Source organism: Falco cherrug, chromosome 12 (assembly GCF_023634085.1).
Source record: "Falco cherrug isolate bFalChe1 chromosome 12, bFalChe1.pri, whole genome shotgun sequence".
NCBI lineage: Eukaryota > Metazoa > Chordata > Aves > Falconiformes > Falconidae > Falco > Falco cherrug.
Window position 1 is genome coordinate 5,235,333 of NC_073708.1, and position 24,615 is coordinate 5,259,947.

Below are 24,615 nucleotides of genomic sequence, written 5' to 3' on the forward strand. Positions count from 1 at the left end.
GGCAATCTGACACCCATTTATCAATCCTCATTTCTCAGTTGCTTCTAGTATAGAAGTAGTACTGTGATGTTACCTACCTGGTCCAAGGAACTGGCACCCCCTGGCTCTCACTGCAGCCCAGAGGTTGGAGGAGAGCTGCTGAGGATTTTGATGCTGAAGAATGAGCTCTGTGACTGTTCTTTCACCAAGTGACCGTGCTGCACGCATGGCTCTGATCCGCCCTTCTTCCTCCACTAGCTGGCAATGAACTAATGTCACAAGTTTCCGTTGCATGGGACGACTTAGCACGCTCTGAGTAGTACTGTTAAGACCCACACCTCCAAAACAAAGTGAAGCAGAAAAAAAATAATAAACTACCTCGTATCATCTCCTCTTCTTCTGTCAGCCTTCAACCACTGTACTGCAGAAGTGTAAACCTAGCTGTCCTGATGTCCACTTAGTTAAACAGAACACTAGAGAAGGCATATCAGAAGTTCATTTTTGTCAGTTTACTTCACTTGGCATTAAAAGCAAACAGTTCCTGGGAGTCAGCTTTCCCACAGGTTTTAAGTAGTGCGATTGACTCTTTTGGCTCTCTAAGAAGGTGGAACCGCTAATGAATTCTCTCCTTGTGTTGGTAATCTGTCCTGCACCTTCCCATACAGATTCCCAGGTGTCTCCTCAAAGGTAAAATCATCATGCAGTTCCCTTATTCATGGGCTTCAGGGATCACTGCTGCCTTTGATGTCTGTCTGTTTTCACCAGACATTTAGCTTCTTATCTGCATCTAGTATCTTCACTGCTTTGGCCTAGCCAAACAAACTTACACCTAATTTCAAAACTGCTTGGCTGATATTTTTTTATGTGCAAAACCTGCGATTCACAGATGCGCTGGGAGCCACATAAAGCAGGTTAAAGGAACAAGTGACTTGCGGGACATATGGCTGCCATACCGAGTTTGTTCTACAGCACCCAAGCTTATTCATTGGGCCACTGCTACTCAGAGTGGTATTGCTATCACACTGCGCTAGCTGGAAAAGCCTGAGACAGCATTTTGTAAAAAATTCAATAATGCCCATGATGCTCACCTCTACTACTTAAGTTGACAGATTTTTCCCCGAGTCCACCATATGTAATACAGATAAAATCCATACTCTTGACCCCAGTGCAGTTTAGCTAAATTAGAACTACTCAGATTGACTCAGCTCTTGTGTAAGACCTTGTATAAACAGACTATTACTTATTTCTCTTATATACCCCATATGCAGTAACTTTCTCATTTCAGTTTATTCCTCCTCCACAAACAAGCTGTGTTACTACAGTTCTCAAAGCAAAGCATAACTCAAAAAAAAAAAAAAAAAAAGCAGAATTATCTATTTGTACTTAGTCTGCAGAAGTCAACCCCAGTTACAAAGTTTGGTTCAACTTACTATACCATGGCCAAATACCACAGCCTTTTCTCAGTATCAGTTTTAACAAAATGCCTTTAGATTCCACTGCCCCCCACCCCCGCTGCTGTGAAGACATAACCTTAATACTTAGGAAATTTGTTTCATTTTGTTTTTTAAACTAGATTTATATCTATTTTTCAAACAAGCTAACTAATCATTTGGATAGTTTGTTTTGCCTCTTATTTGTTTCTAGCTTTCATTTTCAAAGGAAACAATGCAGGAACTACCTCTCGCGCTGCTGAGTGGTTTGAGGTACAACGCCAACTCTTCCACACATTTTTTGCCCTCCTCATAATGCTTGGTGTCTTCAGCTCCACTACATAAAGTAATTGGCTGCTGCTCAGGAACCTGAAAAGAGATGACATGTACATCTACAATGAATATACACAAATAAATGGCAGCCATGCTTACAAACACTTGTTAATATCAAGTATTTCCTGTTTTCCTCCCCTTTGGGTTTCTTTCTATATTAGTAAGCATTTTTCCAGCTTGTTTAATGAACAAACAACATTAAAAAAAAACCAGTGTTAAAAAAAATAACGTAAAGAATTTATGTTTAGCAGACTTGTTTTATTTAGTGGCTAACAGGAACGAGAAGCAGAAGGGTTTATTCTGTGACAAAAAGTATTACATGATAACATGCTGCTACTTATAACTGCAAAACTCTGGCTGAAATAACACACATATCGAGACATTTCCAAAGCTGGCTGGCTGGCAATCAAATAAGACAAACCCTGGTTTGCAGGTAGCAGAGATTCATATCTAGGGCCTCACAGCTCTAAAATCATCCAGGGATACGTGACTGGAGTTATTTGGATTTGTGGGAAGAAAGACTTAGCAGCAGATATTTTAAGACACCCTTGGAACGTATTCTAACTAGACTCAATTATCAAGCAGCAAGACCAAGTTATGTTACACAGTGCATATGAACACACCCTGCAAGTATTAATCTGACACCACAGGCCACTTACATCCTTGGGGTATATGTGTGTGGGGCTTTTTTTGGTTGTGGCATTTATTCCTTCATCCAGGCATTCAGCAGAAATTAGGATTTTTCAAAGGGATGTTGGACCACCCCTCCCCCCAAGTTATAATTTTAGTTTTGTTTTCCTCCAGGTAAACTCTTAAAGCTTTAAACAAATTTGAGAGTGCAGTATACAACTGTACTAATGTTTCTCAACATCACCATTCAGCAATCAGTTATCTATGTGATAGTATAGGGAACAGGAATTTCTCAGAAGACTAAATGCAATAGCATAACGCAAAAAGTGCTTGAAGTGCAAATAGATCTCAGACTTCTATTTCTAAGTCAATCACTATCCCACTGGTAATAGCACACTAATCTCACGCTAATCTCTGCTTACAGGGAACAACTCAGGCCCTCAGTGTAAGAGCACAAGCCTTTAATGCTTGAGTTAAAGACAGCTACAAACCCGCTAACCTTCACATGCAACTCAGCCATGTAGAGAGTAGCATTATGATGGCAGCAGCAAATAAAAGCACTGAACATATCTAAATAGATATATCTACACACACACACATAATGTTGTCACCAAAGCAGACAGGAGCTTTCCTATCAATTTTAATAGAAAATAATAAATTTTCATAGGAAGTAATCAATGAGATCATACTTCTCCTACAGGTTTATACAACTACGCATGCTAAGTTGCTCATTTGACACACATGGCCAAATAAAAAGTTACTAGCTGGATCACTCTGGCTTTTACAGCAGGTGACAAAAAAGTCTCTGAGTATACATATCAGCTGCAATTAAGAGAGCTGATGCCACCTCAAAACTGACATAATCAAGATAGCCTGGATCAGACAACGCCCCTTTTATCCCTATTAAAGGGAAAATCAAACCCATGTTTTATCACACCAAGACAGCAAGGTTAGCCTGGATGCTTTTCACAGACTGCAGTTAACATCTGAAGTTCTGTGGGGTGGTTTTTTTTGTTGTTTTGTTTTAATTTCGGTAATAGGGTTGTCTTTCTTTGGTGTGTTTGTTTTTTTTTTTTGTCTGTAAGCAAGAAAGCTTACAGGCAATTTTGCAACTATATGTTACAGTGGTCAGTTGTAACTGTTGCAACAGCAACAGCCTCAGCTGGACTGGTTTCTCAGGATTTGGGAAACAAATATTAACACCTTCAATATTTGCTTTCATGTTAACAGAACACACCAAATACTCCACCTCCTTTTCAAAGCCACTGCCATTTTAGCAGTCTGCCTCTGTCTGGGAAGTTATACAAGCAGAACTGGCTTATTGATCAAACAACACACATCTCATGCATTTGTGCTGAGACAGAGACTACACAGTCCGTGTGCCCTATTTACTGCTGTAATGTATTTTGTGCAAATTCCTATTTACTCCTGCAAGCATGCAATCTGGCACTGGCAACAACTTGAAATACAACCACAGTGTCACAACACGCAGCAGACAAAGGAGGTTTGGAACAGACATGGGACAGGAAGCTGTGTTCAGCCCTGGATTTCCATCTTGTTAAGGTAGGTTTAGCATACATTCACTGCAGCAGTTTGGAATGCCATATGCAACACTAACTCCATCAGCGAGGCACAAGGGCTGTCTAGGCAGCTAACAGAAAGCTCCCCCCTGCCCCAGGAAAAAGCTGGCATAGAAAAGCTTCCAAGAGTTAATCAAGCTGTTCAACACTATCTGCATATCATTCCCATTTCTTCTCTTTGCAAGTGAAGCTTCAGTGTAAAAATCTAAATGCCTTGCACAACTGTACTGTTTGCAAAACGAGGCTGAAAGATTACAGTTTAACTTTCATCCCAAGCTGGAGCCAGTGTAGTAACTAAACAGTAAAACAAGATGATTATTTTTAAGTTTCACCCATTTTCAGGGGAAGAGAATATATTTCACCTCACACACACTTCCATCTTCACTCATGCAATGCAACACACAGCAAAACTTCCAAGTAATCTGCCCTTTTGCTGCTTCTCTTATATGCACTTCTGAGACATTTAAAATATTTTAAGGCTAGAATGATTATAACAATGGTATCTACCAAGAGAAAAATGGTAAACACATGATTCATAAAAGTCACGGGAGATCTGTGCATTAATTTTGGCTCTTATCATGGAATTACTGACGGACAACTGAGAAATAACTCTAAAGCATTTTTGCTTCCCCTTCACAAAATAGCCTTTCAATACCGTGCAGGACCCTATAGTCACTTATGTTACAACACCTCTTGAGAGTCTCAAAACAGATGCCCTGCAGAGCAAGTTCATTATTTTCATCCTCACTCAATATTCCACTCTTCCAGACACCACACCCTTATCACACTTTTCAGTGCAAATATATTTACATAATATAATAAACACCTCCCAAGGGGGACTAGAACAAGACAGGAAAAATAATCTCAGCTGTTTAATTACTTTAAATTTGTGATAATTCTGCATGCATTTGCCTTGGCAATGACTGCGAGTACCTTGGTAGTGGAATGCTGCCCATCAGCATGACTACTTGTGGCTGTGGGAAGAGGCAGGTTATGACGGCATGAGGAAGGGGACCGGAAAAGAATGCTAAAGCATCATCTCATACCAGGCAGTGATTTTGAGTTGGTCATTTAAGCGTAATTTGATGAAAGATGTCAGCTTGAGTTGTTGCTAATTACCATTAGACATCTAATTGCACAGTATGAGAACATGTTAAAAAGACCAAACGCCTTCTTGTTGGGTCTGAAAACTCCTTCCCTCAATATACCACCCCCCTGTGAATGGATGATTCGCTTCCTGCCAAAAAAAAAAACAAACCCCAAACAAAAAAAACCCAAAGCCTACTGTCTTCAGTTCCTCAAGAGTTCACACTAAGGACAGCTACTTCACAGATAAATCTTCTTTTGAAGTACCTCATTCCACCAGAGATAACAATAAAAATATTATTGAAATGTGACACTAATATCTCTGTGATTGTAATCTTCCACTTTTGAAAGGGCTGTTAAGATCACTCACCTGTTCTCTTGTCATATGCATGACCCCATTGCCTAATGCCTAGAATTTTATTTATCACATCCAGCAGGAGACTATGAAAGAAATTAAAGCACCTCAGTAATTTTTGCCACTTAATGTCACCTGTTTGGAACGTGCACACTGCTGTTTCATGTGTTAAAAAAACAGGAGGGAAGAGCTTAGATGACAGATCCATGATTCTGCACCTTCAAAACACTGGCCTGGGGAATGTTTAAAATAGGTGCATATAGCGAGTACTATGTGGATGCTTGAATAGTTAAAACTCAAACCCTCATTCCCATAGAAACTGGCTTAAGGGATTTCTTTACCCAAGAAGTTTAAAAAGCAAGGTATCCCATGAACGCCTTCCTTAATTTGTGTTTAAGGCAGCCACTGTGCCTCTCCCTTTCCTCACAATATGCTTAGCTCCTGCTTAGGCACTCAGCTATTTCCAGCTCTCCCAGGAGTAATTCTCATCTTCCCCTTACAATCCCTTCTGCCCCTCAACCCTCATCTTATATGGCTGAACTTATCTATATGTGGGCTGAATTGCCTGACCACTGCCTTCCAGAACAGGCCCTGTAACCACTGTTGATGTGTGCCATGCTACAGCAGGGCAGCAGGAATTTGTGTGTCTGCAACAGTTAATTTTCACATCAAGGGTGGCTATAACCTGAGCAACAGGTTTCATTTTTGCAAAGGGGTGGGGAAAGGCAAAAACCGAGAAACAGCCTGTTATTTGAGAAAGAAACCAACTCTCTTCACCATTAAAGTGACAAAATCTACAGAGAGAGCAAGCAACCGCTATTGTCTGAGAAATAGGTTACTGCTTTCTCGGGTGACTGTGTGACAAATTTAGCACATTTTCCCCAGAAGTACAGTTCTGCTCATTTCACCCATTGTGCCTGTGCAAAAGCCAAGCAATGTGACTTGCCCTGGAATCCTATCATTGCTGCCAGTCATGACAGAATAGATTTGCTTCTTCAAACTGCCTGGTTCCCTCCTCTGCCTCCAGCAAAAAAGCACTTAACACTTATAAATGTGTGAACTTCTCAGAAGCCTCCCCACAGGGAAAAGAACAAACTGTTCTTTCGCCCCCCAGATAAAAGCTTTCATTGTGTTGTATTGTATTTCACTCTAAAAGGAAACCTGTACTTTGGAATTTATCATTTAAAAATAAAGTATTACAAGTCTCCATGGACTCAGGTTAAGGTGTACAGGGGGTTGTTTGAGAGATTAGAGGACATTAACAACGCATACACCCTCCTGACGCCAAGCAGAAGAACAAGAAAATGGACTTAGTTTCATCAAAATTTATGATACTACTCATGCTTCATAAACCAGCTTGCTGCTCACAGATCATTTTCATTGACATGTACCAAAGAGCCCACCTTCTTAATGGGACAGAGTTAAAAAATCACTGTAGTTTCTCTAAAGTACACACCCCCCACCCCAAGCCTTTTTCTGTGAAAGTATTTTTTAAATGGCCTTAGAGATACTAGTGGAAAACAGCAAATGTTTCCCTGTTCCTTCACTGAAAATAGTGTACTTGTTTTCTAGTACTCCACAGGTGCCAGGAAGGGAAAGGGAGGGTGAGTTACACTGAACACTGATTTCATTCACATCCTCATTGAAATTAGGAGCTGGGGGGGGGGAGGTAGTGCAAATGTCTCTTAAGGGGAAAGTTCATCAGTAATAAAAACTCAGCTAAGATGACCCATTATTGTTTAGGTAACAGAATGCAGCAAGCAGCATACGTAGAATCATAGAAGATCTCAAGCTGGAAGCAACCCGTAAGGATCATGCAGGAACAAGCAGCTAATGAGAGCGAAGGGAATACCGTTTCTTTTGGTGATATTTCCAGCTTTTTAAGGTCACCAAAAAAATCCTATGACTCGTGATCACATAAAAATTTAAGATATAAAAATGAGCACAGAAATAGCGTCATTAATTCAAAGTTGGAACCTAGAGTTCAGAGCACTCTCAAGACAAATACAACACCACCATAAAGCCACTCTTCCTTCTTCATACCTCACACATATGCATAAGGGAACTGGCTGCCTAACTAGCAAAACCAGAATAAAGTTCTCAATTACCTGTGACAGAGGCAGGGTGATTTTTCATCGTATTTCAGAAGATCTTGTTTTTATGGAAATTTTAATTCAGACAAAGTTCAAGTTAAAAGCTATCACATAGCTTCTCACAAAACTTAACAAATGCACACAGAACAACCAAAAAAATGCAAGAGGAAAAGGCATTTATCGTAAGCGTGGACATTTGGATACAGCTGGAACTTTTCTAGAAACTCCAGAGAGGAAGGAAGAAGATATAAGGAAGATAAAGAATTACAGCATTTATTTATTTATGGCATCACCCACAGATTTCACACTGTTTGGAAGCTCTTCAAAGATGGCAGCATACGTATATCACAGAAATGGAAGCACACAGTCTCATCACCGTCTCCTGCAGAGCAGGATGAGTCACTTGGCACAACCAGAAACAGAATTAAATTTAAAGCTTCTGAAATAACTTCTATGCCATACACCACAACAGAACAAATTAGCTGTATTACTTGATAAATCAAATGAAAAGAAAAGTGGCAAAAGCACGTCTAGATCTCTAGGTCCCAGTGCCTAATAAAAAGCATTCTAAGAGCATCTTTCCTCCACACCACAGCTCTTCCATTTTCCCTGAACTATGGATCTTCTTGAATTTCACTGCCTCCAACTCTGCTGAACCCAGACACCGAAGCAGAACAAAACAAAACAATAATCCCTCTATGATAACTGCATCCCATCTACATTTTTGTCCCTCACCCGTAAGTTACACAACATTGTCCCTGCTCTCCCCAAGTCCACAATCCTTTCCACTCCTGGGAGGTATGGGTCACAGGATCTAACCATGCCAAGTTTATGTCAATTTAAGTCTGTGTTGCAACTGAACAGGAGGACAATGCTGCTTTCCACACATCCTTGCCCTTTTTCTCAGGCTGCTGCTGTCAGTACCAGTGCCACTGGAGTACTCACCTCCATCAGATAAGCGGTGCAGCTGACCTTACGAGTACCCTTTCCACCAGAAAGGGGAGTTCGGGCAGGCTCCCCCCATTCACCTATACAGGTTTAGGTTAATATACCAGCTCAGAAAGTTACATTTCCAGAGCACAGTTTCAAATTAAACATAAAGCAGTACAAAGGCTGCTACCAGAAGGGTCTGATTCATTTCTCTTACTCTCCCCCTCCTGGCTTTCAGGACAACTGATCACAAGCCTGTAGGGTGAACATGGTAAAGCAAGTAAACCACCACAGAAGAATGGCTTCCCACCAGTTAAGCTCACTGATTCCAGTTCATCCTTTCAGCAAAGGATGGCTAGGGAAGAAGGAAGCAAACAGAACCAACGTGTTCTGGTGGTAGCTCAGAGTTACACTGAATTAGATGAACACAAAATCAGTCAGCTACCAGCAGAATCAAAATTTGAACAGTTGTTCAGGGCACCTTTACTACAGCATGCCTAAGGTCTAAAACCTGTATTCATCAGTCTACAAAAAGGTAGATGTCTACTCTACATACTGTTAACAGAGTCATTATTCTTTATTCATGAGTTGTCCTCCCAAAAGAAAGATGGATAACAACGTAGAAACAGATTTTTTTTAAAAAAAAGCACCGATACCTGAGCACCCACTAGTTGCAGCAAGGCTGAATTCACAGGAAGGAGTTCAATGTCTGTATTGATAGTGGTCTGGTCAAAAGGGCATGCCTTACGGTGGAGCTTGTTGAGGCACATCTTGCAGACAGTGTGGCCACAACCCAAGCTGATGGGCTTCCGGATTGTTTCGTCGAAAGTCTGTGTGCAAATTGGGCAGGAGAGAAAATCCGTCCATTGTGGAGCTTGTACAGGCATTGCTTCAGGAGTTAACTGACAAGACAAAAATCTAAAGCACAGATTCCACTGGAATCAAAATCTTTGAAAAAAGAAGTCTGTTTGTTTTTAAATATCTTCTGTAAGTACAGACAGTCAGCACATAGTGTGAAACATAACCTGTAAGAAAGCAGAAACAGAAAATTAGCATTCTCTGTTGGCACAGGCATGTGAAATCTTTTATGCTAGGTAAACATCACTTGTAAAGGTACAGCTGAACTAGGAGTACAGTACTGATATCAGAGGACTGAGTCATAACTTGCTTTAATTCCAGCTAGTCTCTAGCATTGGAAAAGCCACTTAAAACCATTTCTGCTGTTATGCAGCTTAAGAAAAAAAACCCCAAGTTAGATAATTATCTCACTGAAGTTATAAGACAAATTAGCTTTTAGGTTTTATGTTCTTTTTTTTCTTTACAAATGAGCCAATTAACATCAACTAGATTTGAATAAAAAAGGCAATTTTTGAAGGACTGTTGTGCTTATTACATTAAAACCACTTTTTACTGTATTTAATTGTGAGCTTTACATATTTTTGCTTAGACAAGGCTTCATCCAAAACCTCCATCACAAGCAAACTTTCTTCTGAGTTCAGTGGGCTCTGAACTGGCACACAACCCTGCAGAAACAGCCCCAAGAACTGGATGAATGGCTCGGAGTAGAGTCAGACACTACCTGCATGCAATACTGCTCACACACATTGCCAGGTAATACTCAGTACTGCTACTACAGCATCTTCACACTAACAGATCTGTACAGAGCTGCCCAGTACCACGTGGACTTATCCAGTCACGTCTGCATTACCCTGGGAATCTCCATGCATTACTGGGTGTAATTGAGCACTGGTAGCTTGCTCTCAGTCTGCCCACCAAGCAGCTCTGTCCTTCAAAAGAAGGAAGAAAATTTCTAGAAGTTGTTTTTGACTGGAAGAGTGCCAACTGTTTCTCAAGGACCCTTTTCTAACACTGGTTTATAGCATTCATTGCCTATCTAGAGATTATACTGACAGTGAAAGTAACATCTTTAATACACTGAGAAATTACACTGAAACACAATAGAGGAGAACCTGGGAGGTCTTTATTCATGGCACTTTTGAACCAAAATGCTAAGAAAATCAGATGTTACTAATTATAAGGGAAAGGAAGGCAAGACATCCCTTTGAGACAAAGAAAAGTAAATAAAAGCAGAACTCCACATGTGAGGAGAAATATAGAGGAGTAGACAGATGAAGCGATATGAAAAGAACCATTATCAAAAGAAAAATTGGTAATAAAAAAAAAATTCTGATCACTGGTGATAGAAAGCCAGACAAGTTTGCACAAAACCACTGCAGGTCACATAGGCTTACTACCGAACACATTTTTCTAAATCAAGCAGCAAAGCAACAAAAAACCAAACCACCCCAATCGCCCAGATATGTTAAGTTTCTTTCCCACACACCAGGGCTTTGGTTTCATACCAAGGAGTGTGCGCTTGCTTGCTAATTATGTTCAGATAGAAAGTTCTTCTATAAGCAAAACAGCAACCTTTTATCAAATCTTAGCTTAAAGAACAACCTCAAAATCAAAATCTCAATTCCAAGTAAAGGCAAAGAGAAACTTCAAGTTAGGACTTGTGCAATTCAGAATCAAAGCATTTTAAGACAGCAACAAAAATCTGATGCTAAAACAGAGCGACTCTGAAAAGCCTCAGGCTTTTGTTCCAGAATTTAGTGCAATGCTGTTCAGGGTTAGCATCATTTTGCTAAGGCACACAATGAGGAGCTACTAGTTGAGCTTTTAATCATGTTTCATCAAGAAAACATTAAAGTTTAGTTCTAAAGCTAATGAAAACAATTACTTCTGTCTTCAAAAGAATAGGTACAATACCACACAGCCACTGTTTCCCAGCCAACAAGGAATCAATAAGAAATCAATACTACCCAGACAGAGTGGTGCTGAGGCAGAGGCACTGCCTGTGGTTAACCCCACCACCACCAAAGATCTGCCAAAGTTGTTCTGGGCTCCCACTCTCTGTCACAAACCACCTCTTTAATAGAAAAATCAGTATATTTTTTTTCATCTTGTCAGCAGGCAGTCAAATTGCTACTGTATCATCATAACCCAAACGAAAACATACTTGGTAAGTTACTTGACTTGAGCTAACTTCCTAAACCATCCAGGATGTTTATTTGCAAGCCTTCCCTGCCTCCCTTTATATATTTTAAAGTAAACCTTGGTATCTATTCCAGCTAGTATCATTCTTTGTAAAACAAAACCATAATAGACATTGCCTTTAAACTCCATAGAAATCCTTCTGCCAAAAGCAGTACACAGCTTGGTAAATTCCAGTGTACATATTGTTGTGCTATGAAATACCACTTGAGGTTCAAAATTTAAGAGCTGAATCATATTGCTTCCTTCCTACCACGCTGGTATTAAAATACCTATGAACAGTTTCCCAGATCATCTGCAATTCAGAAACCATTTGAACACTCTATTTGAAACACTGATTATTAACCTGGCATTAAAAAGCAGTTTTTTACTACTTGAGGAAATCTAAAACCAGTAGCTAACATGAAGCTATACTATCGACACTAGAAAGTAGATGTGGACATGGAGATCCCACCATCCCAGGCTCTGAACTGGAAAAAAGGAGTTGAACACAACTTTAACATGAGTTAACTCACTAAAAAACAAAACAAAACAGACATGTTCCCACCTGTACCTCTGTCCACTCCAGATAACTGGCATAATGAAACAGGTAATATTTATTTACAGTCTCAACAGTTGAAAGAAATGTTTGGGAAGTCTGGGAAGGGAAGGAGTAATTAGTGGCATCCCTGATCCCTTATCAAGGCAGGTCTCAAAAGGCTAGAGAATGGAAGAAAAGCTTACATACAAGCACAACTCTCTGAAGCGTTCTAATGAGCCCAAGCCTGGCACCGAACTGCCAAAATAGAAGGGCACATCATGCGTGAATGGGAAACCCACAGCCCTGGCAGCAGGCATGTAATCACTAGAGGTACATTTCAACAGTGGGTGACAGTTCCCCCTTACCCATGATAAACATCTCTCCTACTCCTCGTTTCACCAAATTCTGCAGCACCTGTGGACACGTACTGATGCCTGAATGCCAGAGGAAGGCCACAGATAACACTGACAATAGAAAGTAAGTCTGGGAGAAACCTCAGGAAATCATCTATTTAGCACAGTCTAACTGCTGGAACAGATGGCTAACTGGCTTGATCCAGCCAACCTTTTCCCTACAGGAAAAAAGAATAGCTGTTGGAGCAACAAACCCTACTATGCTAACAAATCTCCCAAGCAGATCAGCACAGAACTGTGGAATTCCTCCGGTCCCACTTAAGACAGGAATGGCATTACAGGGACTGAGGGTTCGTGAGCTGCACACATACAGGCTGGCACCAAGTCAAGTACTGCTGCTGCCACAGCTTTCCACACACGCAGTCCCATTTTCACGCTGGATCTTCAATCTTCAGACTAGGAAGCAGAGTCAAGCGCTGAGATACAATACAAATACCTCCCAGGCACAAAGCGTATAGATGGGTTATACGCCTGCGAAGTGAAGCTGGGAAAGATGCATGCCTTTTTGCAAGGTTTGTGACTTGCTACAACCTTGGAAATAACTAGAAACAAAATATTCTTTAACTTCTAAGAGCTACTTTAAACAAGAGAGATTACAAATGGCAGTAAAATGATGGAAACAAGACAGTTTCATTATCACAGACAGCTGTTGGAACCACCATCGCTACAGAAACGACACTTGCTTGTACATATAGAAGTAGGGAAAGCATATTCACACTTTCATGGTATATGGGTTTTTTAAATGTTTCTCTCCACTATTATGCCAGACACAAGCAAAATGCAAAGAATGCAAACATTTATAGAAGACATACCCATTTAAATAAAATCCCCTTCCCCTTATGACATTTTTAACCACCCTCTCAATTTGTTAAGTTTTTCACACCTGTTAGCTTCCAACACTTTGTATTACACACACATTTCTTTGTGCATGATTGAGGAAAACAAAGATATACCAATAACCACGAAAACAAAACACTAAAAAGACATATCCACAGTACCTAAGTTGGAAGACAAGAAGCTGTAATTAAGAATGAAGATGCACCCAGACATAGACCTCAAATAGTACACTGGGACCAGTCAGATTTATTTCATTATTTCCAAGTTTGATAATATAAGATACCTCTATGCATGTCTCCTCCTTCTGATTAGCCCTCCATAAACTCTTTTTAGCCAGTACTAGAAACACCTGAAAAATTCCTCCTCTCTTCTGGGCCTTCCCCCAACCCTCAAAAATTCCTTGAAATTCCAACGTTCAAGGCAGACTGGAAATGTCACACTAATCATATCAGTGACCCTGCCAGTGCTTCAGAGAAAGAGAGAATCATTCTACACATCACCAGGACAACTGCTCAACGCTTTATCACATTCCTTACTCTACTGCACTAACCACAGAGGGGTAACACAGTCTCCTGTCCAAGCTGCGTTATGTCCGTGATGGCCAGAGCCTTCCACACATAACTAGAAGGCTCTGCAAGTTTTTAAAATGCAGAACACTTTGTACCAATATCCACCGGCATCCAGTTTCAGATGATGACATACAGAAAAACTCTTCTGCTTTCAGTTAGAATTCAACTCCCTTTACATTAACCGCAGTCTCCGACTGCTTCAGTACAGGTACGAAGTACATACTGACTCCCCTCACCAATATGTTATTTGGATCTAACATGTACCAGCACACGTGTATCATGTGCCACTTTGTCACACACAAGTTAGCACTGATCATTCCCAGCAGCAGTCCAGAGCAAGTCATGTTACAGGAGTGACTCAGCACACCTACAGGGCACCCTCTGCTCAGCTTCTGCTCAGTATACACAGCTCCTAACAGCATTACCTGCTCCTGTGTTTTTACACATCTCTATATGGCCTTTCGCTAAGCTTTTCTTATCCAAGCAATATCACCATCTTCTTGACAGATGAAGATCAAAATTCTGAATAATAGTAATTTTTACTGTCTTTTACTTTAGTCCTGAAGCTGTTTCACTTTTGCTGTCGTACTTAGAAATAAAACGAGCAGAACTTCCTGTAACAGTTAACAAGGAACATACAAGTCAGCTTATTTAGCACAAAGCTTTACACTGTAACAGCTCCTCACTGCCAAAACAAACTGAGGCTCACCAACCGCTCTGCTCATGCAAATACAGCTCTTGGCTAATCTATATTTTAATCTAATAAAGACAGACAATATAATTTTATTAGCTCTTTTAAAGACTTACTCCTTGGTAGTAATGTACATGTTTCTGAGAAAAAAAGTAACCTAGCCAAAGATGCACTTTTCTCCTATGAGAGTGGTTCTGCAATACATTAACTACTTCAAAGCCTCTCTGACACTCGACATTAAAAATAAATCAACAACCTAAACGAAATTAACAGATAGTAGTAAAACTCCTAACTAATAAGGATTAGCAGGCACTGACAGTGCAATCCTGACCAACAACTGGACCCCCTCCATACTTGCCTAATGTCAGACACCACTGATTTTCACCAGTGCTTCACAAGACCTATTTAAATTCAAGTCAGTTTTCTGCTCCAGGGTGCTCTACGTAATAAACTACACTTCTGAGAGCACTTAAGTATCTTTCTCCTTTCCCTGAGAAGTGCAGGACCTAATACTTTCTAGACGAGTCCTGATCTTCATTTTAGGGGAAAACTGACCTGACAACCCATAGGAAACCCTGACTAGCCAGAAGTAATGGGTTGTTTTATAAAGACTCACCACTTTATTCTCAAAAGGCATGCTGAAGCCACACACACAAACACCCCATACTGCCAACTTCACGGTTCACAGAATAGGATAAATCATGCTACCTGTGTTTTCCAATTCCAGTCTCACAGAAAAAAAAACTCTGAAGAAAAATAAAGAAGAGAAAGCAAGCCTATGCATGGTCAGAGAACAGTAGGTAGAAGAAAAAGCTTCTTACCTCCACACTCAGGGAGCCCCATGAACAACACATACCATAAGCCCAGAATAGTATTTCCAATAGATTGGATATTTTTCCCCCCTCTCGTTTGTTCTCTGAAACTTCGCCCTACACACCATGGCAAGTGCTTCACTTCCTCATTCCTCCTCCGCGCATGCCTGCTCGCATGCCTGCTCCCCAACACCAATGCACACTTGCCCAGAAGACAGAGCTCTGTAACAACAGAAATTCCCACCCAACAGCAACTCCTGGAAGTTTGTGTGTAACACAGGCTCCTACCCTTCCCTCAAAGCTACATAAACACCAATGGGCTTCAGTGGCCATGTTATAAATCTTTAAAAAGAGGAGGAAGGAAAAAAAAAAATATTGTATCATGAACACCATCAAAATTCTGTCAGAAACTCACTGAAGCTCAGTTAAATCACATTCAAGGTTTACTTTTTATCCTCAGTAATTTTTATTTTGCCAGTGAAAACAAAGGAAGAAGTTTACCTACTTTCATGCAAAAGCCTCTTTTTTCATAGTCTCTAAAGTACCTTAGGAAAATGGGGCCAGTTAAGGACAAGACATGATTCCTCATTTGAAGCTTCCTGCCTGGCTTGTAACACCACAAGAGAAACAAAAATAAACCCACCCAAAACACAAACCTCCACCATCATAAGTCTACCACAGTACCTCCCCAGCAGAGGATCTAAAAGCAATTTACAACGATTTACGCTTCACAACATCCTGCGAGGCAAGAGCTAAGGTCTTAATGTAGAATGGAAAATTATTGAATATTCCCCGCCCCCCGTGAAACACTGGATAAATACGGAATGAAACCTAATACATCATTTTGTTAACCTTTTATTCCCACTCAACATTCCATCACTAGTCTTGCACCATTAGGGACATGAACATTAAAAGACAGCGCTTGGTTAGAGGACACTTAAACCTCCCTGGTCATACCCTCCAACACATACAACCTGCACATGGCTCAAATAGTAAATTTTCAGGGAAGATATACATAACTAACTTCATTTCTGGCTGATACCATACATCCCTTACAGCTTATTTATAAAAAAAAGGGGAAGTGACCAATTCTTAATAGTAAATGGTTTCATGATCTATTACCCAAGAAATTTTTTTCTACCAATCATAAGGACTCCCAAGACCATAGATGATTGAGTCTAGGGAGTTAATAGCAGACAAGCATGTCTAGAATGTGTTCCTTTCATTTCAAATTAAAAGTTCTTGCATTTGTCAATGGCAAATGACTATAACTGTTAACACAATGAAAAAAACAGGATTCATAATCAAAGAAAAGCCAAACAGATTAACAGAAGAAAGGCAGAAAGCACTTAAAATATCCTCAATGGTTTTCAGAAGAGACTGTGGTTCAACTGGTCAAACACTCAAGAGCTATCAATCGTGCTCTCAAGGAGCCAAGCAAATTATCTGCTTTTCCCTGAAGCAATACATTTGAACAGTTGCTTTCTGAACACTCAAATAACCAAAAGAATTTCAACAACTACAAATTTGGAAACTAGAGCTAATAATTAAGCAATTAATGTGCCCCTGAAGTATTATATTCTGACATTACTTAGAGTCTGAGGCCTTTTCCAAGTAATTGGGGAAACTGGAGAGGGCAATTTCCTATCCATCCATATTGGAAGACCAGAAAAGACAGGTTAAAGTTTGTTCATCCAGAAAGACTAATCCCTCCTATGACAGTTTTTCAGAGTTTATACATGACCCTATATTGCAAAACGTTTTGGTTCGTTGGTTTAAAAAACAAACCAACCCCACAACTTCCAGATTTGCTAGAGCGTGCCATTGCTTATGAAAGAAGCTATAGTAAAGATAAACAGGACAAGTTTGTAAAAGTCTTCAGGCTCAAGGTCACAGCCACGCATTACTTCTTGGTGTCAGCTAGTCACTACTCTTCTCTCCTCATTCCTTTCCGAGATATTCCAGCTGAAGTTTTGCATAGTTGTTCCTCAGCTGAAGCTAGCAGTTTTAAACGTAGATTTTTATTAATAAACATGGGTAGGCAGAAATGTGGGTGGACAGCAATTACACAACCAATACGTCATTTGAACTGAAACAGGGCAACAAATCAGCCATGCAAACAGCTCATCTAAAATAAAAATCTAAGTCATAAATTTCAAGAAGAGAAAGCAATGGGAAGCAGTTAGCATTCTGGAGACTGCAAACATTTCATTCAGCTGTACACGCACAGGTGAAAGAACAGGCATCTTTGAGTCCTAACCCGCTGAAGCAAAACTTTTCTATAAACCTTTTAGTGATCTGAAGTATCAAAAGTATCATAGCAGTAATAAGATTGGCATCTGCTAATGAGAAACCATATTAAAGGTCAACATCACTAACACAAATCATTTTTTTCCATCCAGGAATAATCTACAGTTACCTGACTACTACTATAGGCGTTTGGTAGATGAAAAGTAAATTCAGGAAAGGAGGGGAAGATCTGGTTGCCACTGCAATGCCTTTATCGTTTGTTAGACTGAGATAAGCAGACATGAATCATTTTGTTAAATCCAGCACAATTCAATGAAAGAGAAAGCATAAAAAACCCAACCTAATAAAAAAATTAGAAAGTGTTTCTTGCCACCCACTCTCCAGTAAGAGCTGCTCTCCCAGCTTGATTCAGCAGCTACAATTCTGCTTTGATGTCCATGACACTACACCTACAGTAACAGTATCATGGCAATGAGAAACAATGAGACAGAAGGAGAGAATTAAAGACTGGCTGGTCAAAAACTATTCAAAAAAAGCTCTCCAGCCTACACCACCACCTTTAATAATTGTCACTCACCCCCTGCTCCCCAGCAAACTTTTACAATACAAATACTCTGTCTAGAAAAAAAAAAATACATCTAGAAATCACCAAAACTGGTCGAGTGCTTTCGGTGTGCATGCACATGCTTTTTTTGTAGCGTACTGTGAAAATATTACTGAAAGTATTTCTTTCATAGACTTACAAGGCAAGAAACAAGTAACAGTCTGAACATCCCCCTCACCTCCTTCCCCTTATGTTCAAGGGTTAGCATTACTATTCAGCCTCCCAAAAGTGTTTTTGTTTTCAAAGTGCCTAGTAATTTAAAAAAAAACAAACCTCATATGTCCAAAATTCCAGGTGCAGTAGTAAGGAAATGTTGAAATATACTCTAAGAGCAGCATTAAGTGAAAATAAATGCTACTGCCAAGCATAGGAAAGAAGAGGCTTCTATTTCAGTGAGTCATTCAAAGTGTAAAACGTAAAATCCTATTTTACATAAAGCTCCACAGGTATTCAGAAAACAAATATTTTAAGTGTCCATTTGAAAACTTACTCTCAGAATTTCCTCTTTAATGTTTCTTTTTCCCCCCCCTCTCCCTTTTAATTTATTTGATTTACAGGTGCTTTTTCTTGTCACTTAGTAGATGCTGCCCCCATTTTAAAAAAAATAGATGTCAAACAGCTTCATGTTAACAACTGTTTAAATAACAGTACTCTAATATAAAGTTTCAGTTATTCTATTTACCTTCAGAGCAATTTGTTTTGGAAGATTGCACTTAAACATCAAGAAGATCTTTTTAATAAAAGCACAAAGTCATCCAAAAGTAGTGAAAACAACAAATGAATTTTTAAGTGAAACTACCAATGCAGTTGCTCATCTGCCTGTTTTTTAAACACATTATAATCACAAGAAAGCTTCTCTTATTCTATGTTGTATATAAAAAAATCTCTAGGCTACTGTGGTGTTATTTAAAAAGGCAATGGAGCAGTTTGCTGGCACATACATTTCACCATAGCCAGAGTTCACAATGACAAAGTTTTTTCACTCCCTGAGCCTTATAATAATTCTATACCCAGTTAGATCCTCCTTTCAATGATTTTTGAGACAGAATTATTAACCTATATCAGCTTCAAGAATTCAGCTCCTCTACTTCAGGCATCTGTTCAGTCAATCTCGTGGTATCACTTCTATGTTAGTAAAAAACTGCATGGCACCATCAACTTCAGAGAAAAGATGCACATTTGAAAACAGTTGTCAAAATACTGTTCTGCTTACCACAACACTGCAGTCGTAACAACCACTTCCAAAAAGCAGAGGTAGGCAGACTGTGGAGCTGCTGATAGAAGCTAATCAAGGTTTTCTCCATCTGTCTCCCAGAGAGACAACTTAAGGCTAGCTACACTCATCCTGTCTAGAACTAGAGAGTTGTTAAAAGATTCGTGAAAACACCCAAGCTGTAAACAAAGACCAAATCACAGCCAGTACCTACAAGGCCTAGGAGCTTACAAACTCTTGTCTGCAGTATTAACTTTTTATTATTTTTATTATTACAGTATATTATTACATCATATATAATATATTAGAGTATAGTATAGGATTACAGTATTAACTCCAGATGAAATGTAATGCCACAGCAACAGAATCTCTTCTCCTAAGACAGCAGATGACAAATGCATTGCTTATCACAAGCTAACATTGGTTAACCATCTTACCCTTGCGAGGATTGAAACATCCAGACTTAAGTTTTCATTCTACCACCAATGAAGACGGATAATGAAGTTTTACCTATCTGGCATTTTCAGTACCATTTCGTGCATGGCTTACAGCGGGGCAAGTTAGGAAACAGCTTCTCGGAAAGTATTCTTGTGCCAGCTCTAGACCCAACATGTGTCGTGTACACCAGGGATCTAAGCCTGTCAAAACAAAATCATTTTCCTTCCCACATTAGCTTCTGACTGGCTCCAAAAGCTGTTCCAGATCTGTTAAAAGGTCAAGCAGTCCTGCAAACATAAAGGAAAGAGTGGGGGAAGCACAAAAAAAGGGAAACTTCAACAACATTTCTTTGAGGATCAACACAGATTTGTCACGTTTCTCGGTGTAATTTCCTGAGCAGCTTATTTAGGCTCAACCAGGGCAACACAGATTTTTAAATGTGTCTTCATTAATGAAGGCCATCTAAAATATTGGCTAAAATTTAATTACACATTTAAATGCTATTAAACAATCCTAACAATGAGGATAACTAGACTAACAGTTTGGAATGATGAGGGTAGGTGACATGGAATAAGGAACTCAAGGAATAACAACCTGTGGAATTGTTCCTTCATACTAAATCCACCTCAAAATCCATGTTTCAAAAATGATGCTTCAGCCCTACATTTAACCAATGTTTCCTGACAGTGCAAGTCATGCAAATACAGTCAAAGCCATCCTTTCAGCTCATCATGGTTACAGCACTGAGCAAAGTGCTATCTAAAAATGAAAATGCTGTAGCAGTCCCAAAGTTTTCTTACTGCTCCCAGAACTAAGAGTTGCAAACAAAGAAGCACTCATGTAAATGGTACAACAGCTGATAGGAAAATAGTTTAAAAGGACCAAACTAAGCCAGATATCCTCCTTTGGCAAGCAGTGTAGTAGCTTCACTGGTAATAATAGCAGGAATATCAAGATAAAGAACACAAATTTCACAGATGACTATTCTGCTTGTTTCCATGACACAGGCTGCAGTTGTGTTTTAATAACATAACCTAGTCTACACTAAAGCTCTCAAGTCATCCAAGGTTAAGAGGCAGCTTGTTGCAGAAATGGCACCGAGCCTGAAGAGTTTCAGCTCTAACAGTTGCATTAAAAAAATAAATTAGCTAGTCAACATACTGTTCAAGATTTTCTCCACACCTCTGAGCATAGTTTCGTCGTAAAAATCCAAACACTATTCAGCATGGACAAACCTGTTCATCACTTTTAAGTAGTGTTACATTACTATTCACACAGGCCTTAAAGTCTTTGTAGGAGAAGTCACACGACAGTTGCTGAAAAGCAGGTTAATTCAGGTACTTCTGACTCAGAATGTAATTGAGCCTCATTTGCTTCAAATGCTACTGGCACCCGGTGATTCAATTTGTAGCATGCTAAAAAGAGCAGTTCCAGAGGCCTGAAATAGCCTGGGGCAAGGTACTCCTTTTGAATGAGACTTTTCATGTAACCTTCAATTATAAGAAAAAAAGACCCACTTAAATATTTTGCTGCTTTGGTGTTAGTCTCACCTTCCAGATTTATAAAAATAGCATCTTTTCTTTACAGCTTTACAAGATCATTAAAAACAGTATTCGTGGTTTTAGTGAGTGGAAACAAAAGGCTCATCTCAGGGTTTCCATTAAACACCTACTCTTAACCAATAACAAACATCTCAGAGCTTAACCACAAAAATGAAAGCTCCTGCTCTTTTTTTCTTTTTTAATTATTTAATATAGCAAACAATGCAAGATAGTCATGTACAAGAGAAAAAAGCCTAACCTCCAACATCCCATTGATTCTCCTATCAATAATGGATAACAGGTATATTTATTTTTGGCAGGAGACTGAATTCAAATGGAAAATGGGGCGGGGGGGGGGGGGGGGGGGGGGGGGGAGAAGAGTATCTTACATCCTCTTAAAAACAGGTTTTGAATTATAACCCTACTTATAAAAGCTTAAAGTTACATAACCTGAAAATCATCCAAGCAAGAGGGCAAAATAAAATATTCCTGGGAAGTTTCTATTAAAAATCCACTGCCAACTTGATGAATTTTGTTGCTCTGGACTTATAAAAACAGTTCTATTCCAGATATGTAATTTTGTCTTTTAGAAGAAAGTTCTCTTATTTACTGCTTATTTTGCAAGAAGCTTTTTCTAAATGGAACGGTCTATGAAAAACAATTTTCTCATTCCCAATTCATAATGCTAAGTCTTAAAAGATGTATTAATCACTGAAAATATCACAACTACATCAGCAACTGGAATGAGGTAAAATATAACATACATAGGACACAACCTATAGACTATTGCTAGAATTCTATCAGTAAAAAGTATATAGTTCTCCAGACCATACTGAACTACCCTACCTTTTAAAAAGCAAAGGGTAAACTATTAATGAACATTTTTCACAGATTAGACCTAACTCATGAAAACCTAAGGACTGGAAGCTAATAAAAAACCCCAACAAAACAACAGTATCTGCACAGCCAAGCATCTTTATACTTAATTTGGGTGTTTTAACTTCCATTAACAATCTCCTCCTTGAAACAGCCACAGCCCACCAAGAGCTTTTAACAGGTACAGCATCACAGACTGCTCTGAGACTGCAAGTGTTCAAGCCTTCACACACCCTGGCTGCAATATTACCTATTCCCGTACTCAGAGCGTATCTGATGTTTTACAGCTACTGCACACATGGACTACATGGAAAGTTACTTCTATTTTTAAAATTTTCTTCTTTTAGTCTTAAAATAAAACCGATGCATTTAGCTGCGAAACACACCTCTACTAGTGCAGACCAAGCCAGCGTAAGTGCCAAGCAAGCCTTGCACAGGCAATAATATTTACATGTCTTGATCATTTAAAAATCCTTCTGTCTTGTGTTGTATAAGCCCCTGATTAAACAGCAGGTATCTAAATACATAAGGCATAGGAAGGGAAAACTAGGCATTGAAACCATCTTACTACCCATGCACTCAACATCCCTTTACACATTCCTGTATTTAGCCACTCACTGTTTTGGGAATAAAAGTAATGGCAGTAAGCTAAAACTGAATGACAAACAAATCAAAAAAAGAAAATTCTCAAAATCTGCAAACCAAAGCCACCTGTAACGTAACTATTGAAGCCCTCATAATTGCACTGGGAATTACTTTAATACTGAAAACCTACCAAGAACAAAGTATTTAAATTTATTTATTAGCATATTGCAGTCACTGGATTTTCAAAGGCTTGCTGTCAATTTTCATTCTGTAATGACAACTCACAGACCAGCTCGTCACATCAACATGACTGATTCTATTCCCACTTCTCAAAAGCTACAATAAGTTCTGAAATTACATTAATGAATTATCAGATGTATTTGAAGGAAGGGATTGCTGTCACTCACTTCCCCTTCCTGAAGGCTCCCAACTATTGTCACATGAACTGGCAAAGGAACCCATCTAAGGCTTTCTTTTTCCCCTGTCCTGGGGAAAGGACAAATAGCATTTTTATGTATCAGGTGAATGCAGGTATTACTCACAGGAAGATACAGTGGAATGTGTTGGGTTTTTTCCCCCCTCTTCAGGTTTTACATAAAAGAAAATACGCCTGTGATCATTTTAATACCTAGTGAGTAATACTGACACCACACCCCATTCTCATCATGCTGCGCCTAATGCAATAGCCGCGTCATTACATCCTCAAATACTGATGTATAATTTACTTAACCGGTATCAAGCATTTCTGGGGATGCCTTTCTTCCTGGTATGTCCTGAAATCATCTACATCATGCCCAAGCTTCAGCTTGACAGAGTTCAAGTTGTTCTATTCTAAACTGGCGGAGCAAAGCTGAAAACCCACATAAAAACGGCTGATCACGTAATTCCTCCCCAGAAACACACCCAGAGACATCCCCGCCCAGTCCTTGTGTGGTACTTTGTTATAAACATTTGACTGAGAAGTTCCACTGAGAAAGGAGTGACCAGAAAAGCCAAGTACAAATCTCTCTGCTTGCTGAAGCCACGTAAATCCTCAGACTTCAAAACCAGGGGGGGAAATATTTAATTTCCACGAACTACAATGCAGACACTAACACTTAATGTAGAATAACCCACCTGATTAATTTCCAATACACCTGGTACAGGAATAAACACAAAAAAGCCTGACTTTCCAGTTTTTATGTCCTCTTACTAGCCTTATTTTTATTCCTTCCTTTTTGCAAATGGTACAGACATGAGAGGAAACATCACACATTAAGGAGAGATTAAAATTTTGCCAAGTATTCCCCCCTCCCCAGGAACCTATTCTGCAAAAATTACAGTGCTCAGCGAGAAGATAAGTCTTCTTAATTCTGGTAATAATTAAAAGGGAGACATTTAGTACAAGTCTAATCTATGGAATTTATTTTGCTTTGCAGCCACAAAGCTGTCAAGTCTCTGCTACCAAATCTCTCTTGCTCTAACCAGAAGTCTGCCCTTCTTTACCAGCAGCCCTCAAAACAGGAGGCTGAGAGAAATGCTACTCGCAAAATCCAAGCTGGCCACCAAAGGTGACTTAATACAAAACAGGTCCTTAGCTTGGAAAGTACCAACTGGGCTGCACCCTCCTGCCTTCTGGAAAAGTCCTTAGGAGAGCTTTGTCCGCAGTCTTTCACTTTATTATTTTACTAATAAAAATAACAACTCTTTTGCCCTCCGACAGAAGTTTTATGACTATGTCCAGTGTCACCAGTAAAATGCTAAGCAGTGTCACTGAAGGGAAAACTGAAAAGCTGTTTCCCAATGCATTCTGA

The 24,615-nt window shown here is 39.5% G+C and overlaps 1 protein-coding gene across 10 annotated transcripts in view; it reads right to left on the reverse strand.

Moving 5' to 3' along the window:
- Positions 1-24,615, reverse strand: part of RC3H1 (ring finger and CCCH-type domains 1) — a 66,068-nt gene that overhangs the window by 33,123 nt on the left and 8,330 nt on the right. For all 10 annotated transcript variants that reach the window (XM_055724775.1, XM_055724781.1, XM_055724778.1 and 7 more), the window contains exons 2-4: positions 9,073-9,441; positions 1,658-1,778; positions 78-317 (exon numbers count right to left, since the gene is read on the reverse strand). In XM_055724775.1, coding sequence (XP_055580750.1) covers positions 78-317; positions 1,658-1,778; positions 9,073-9,303 — 592 coding nt within the window. In that variant the 5' untranslated portion in view covers positions 9,304-9,441. The remainder of the gene's footprint in view (positions 1-77; positions 318-1,657; positions 1,779-9,072; positions 9,442-24,615) is intronic.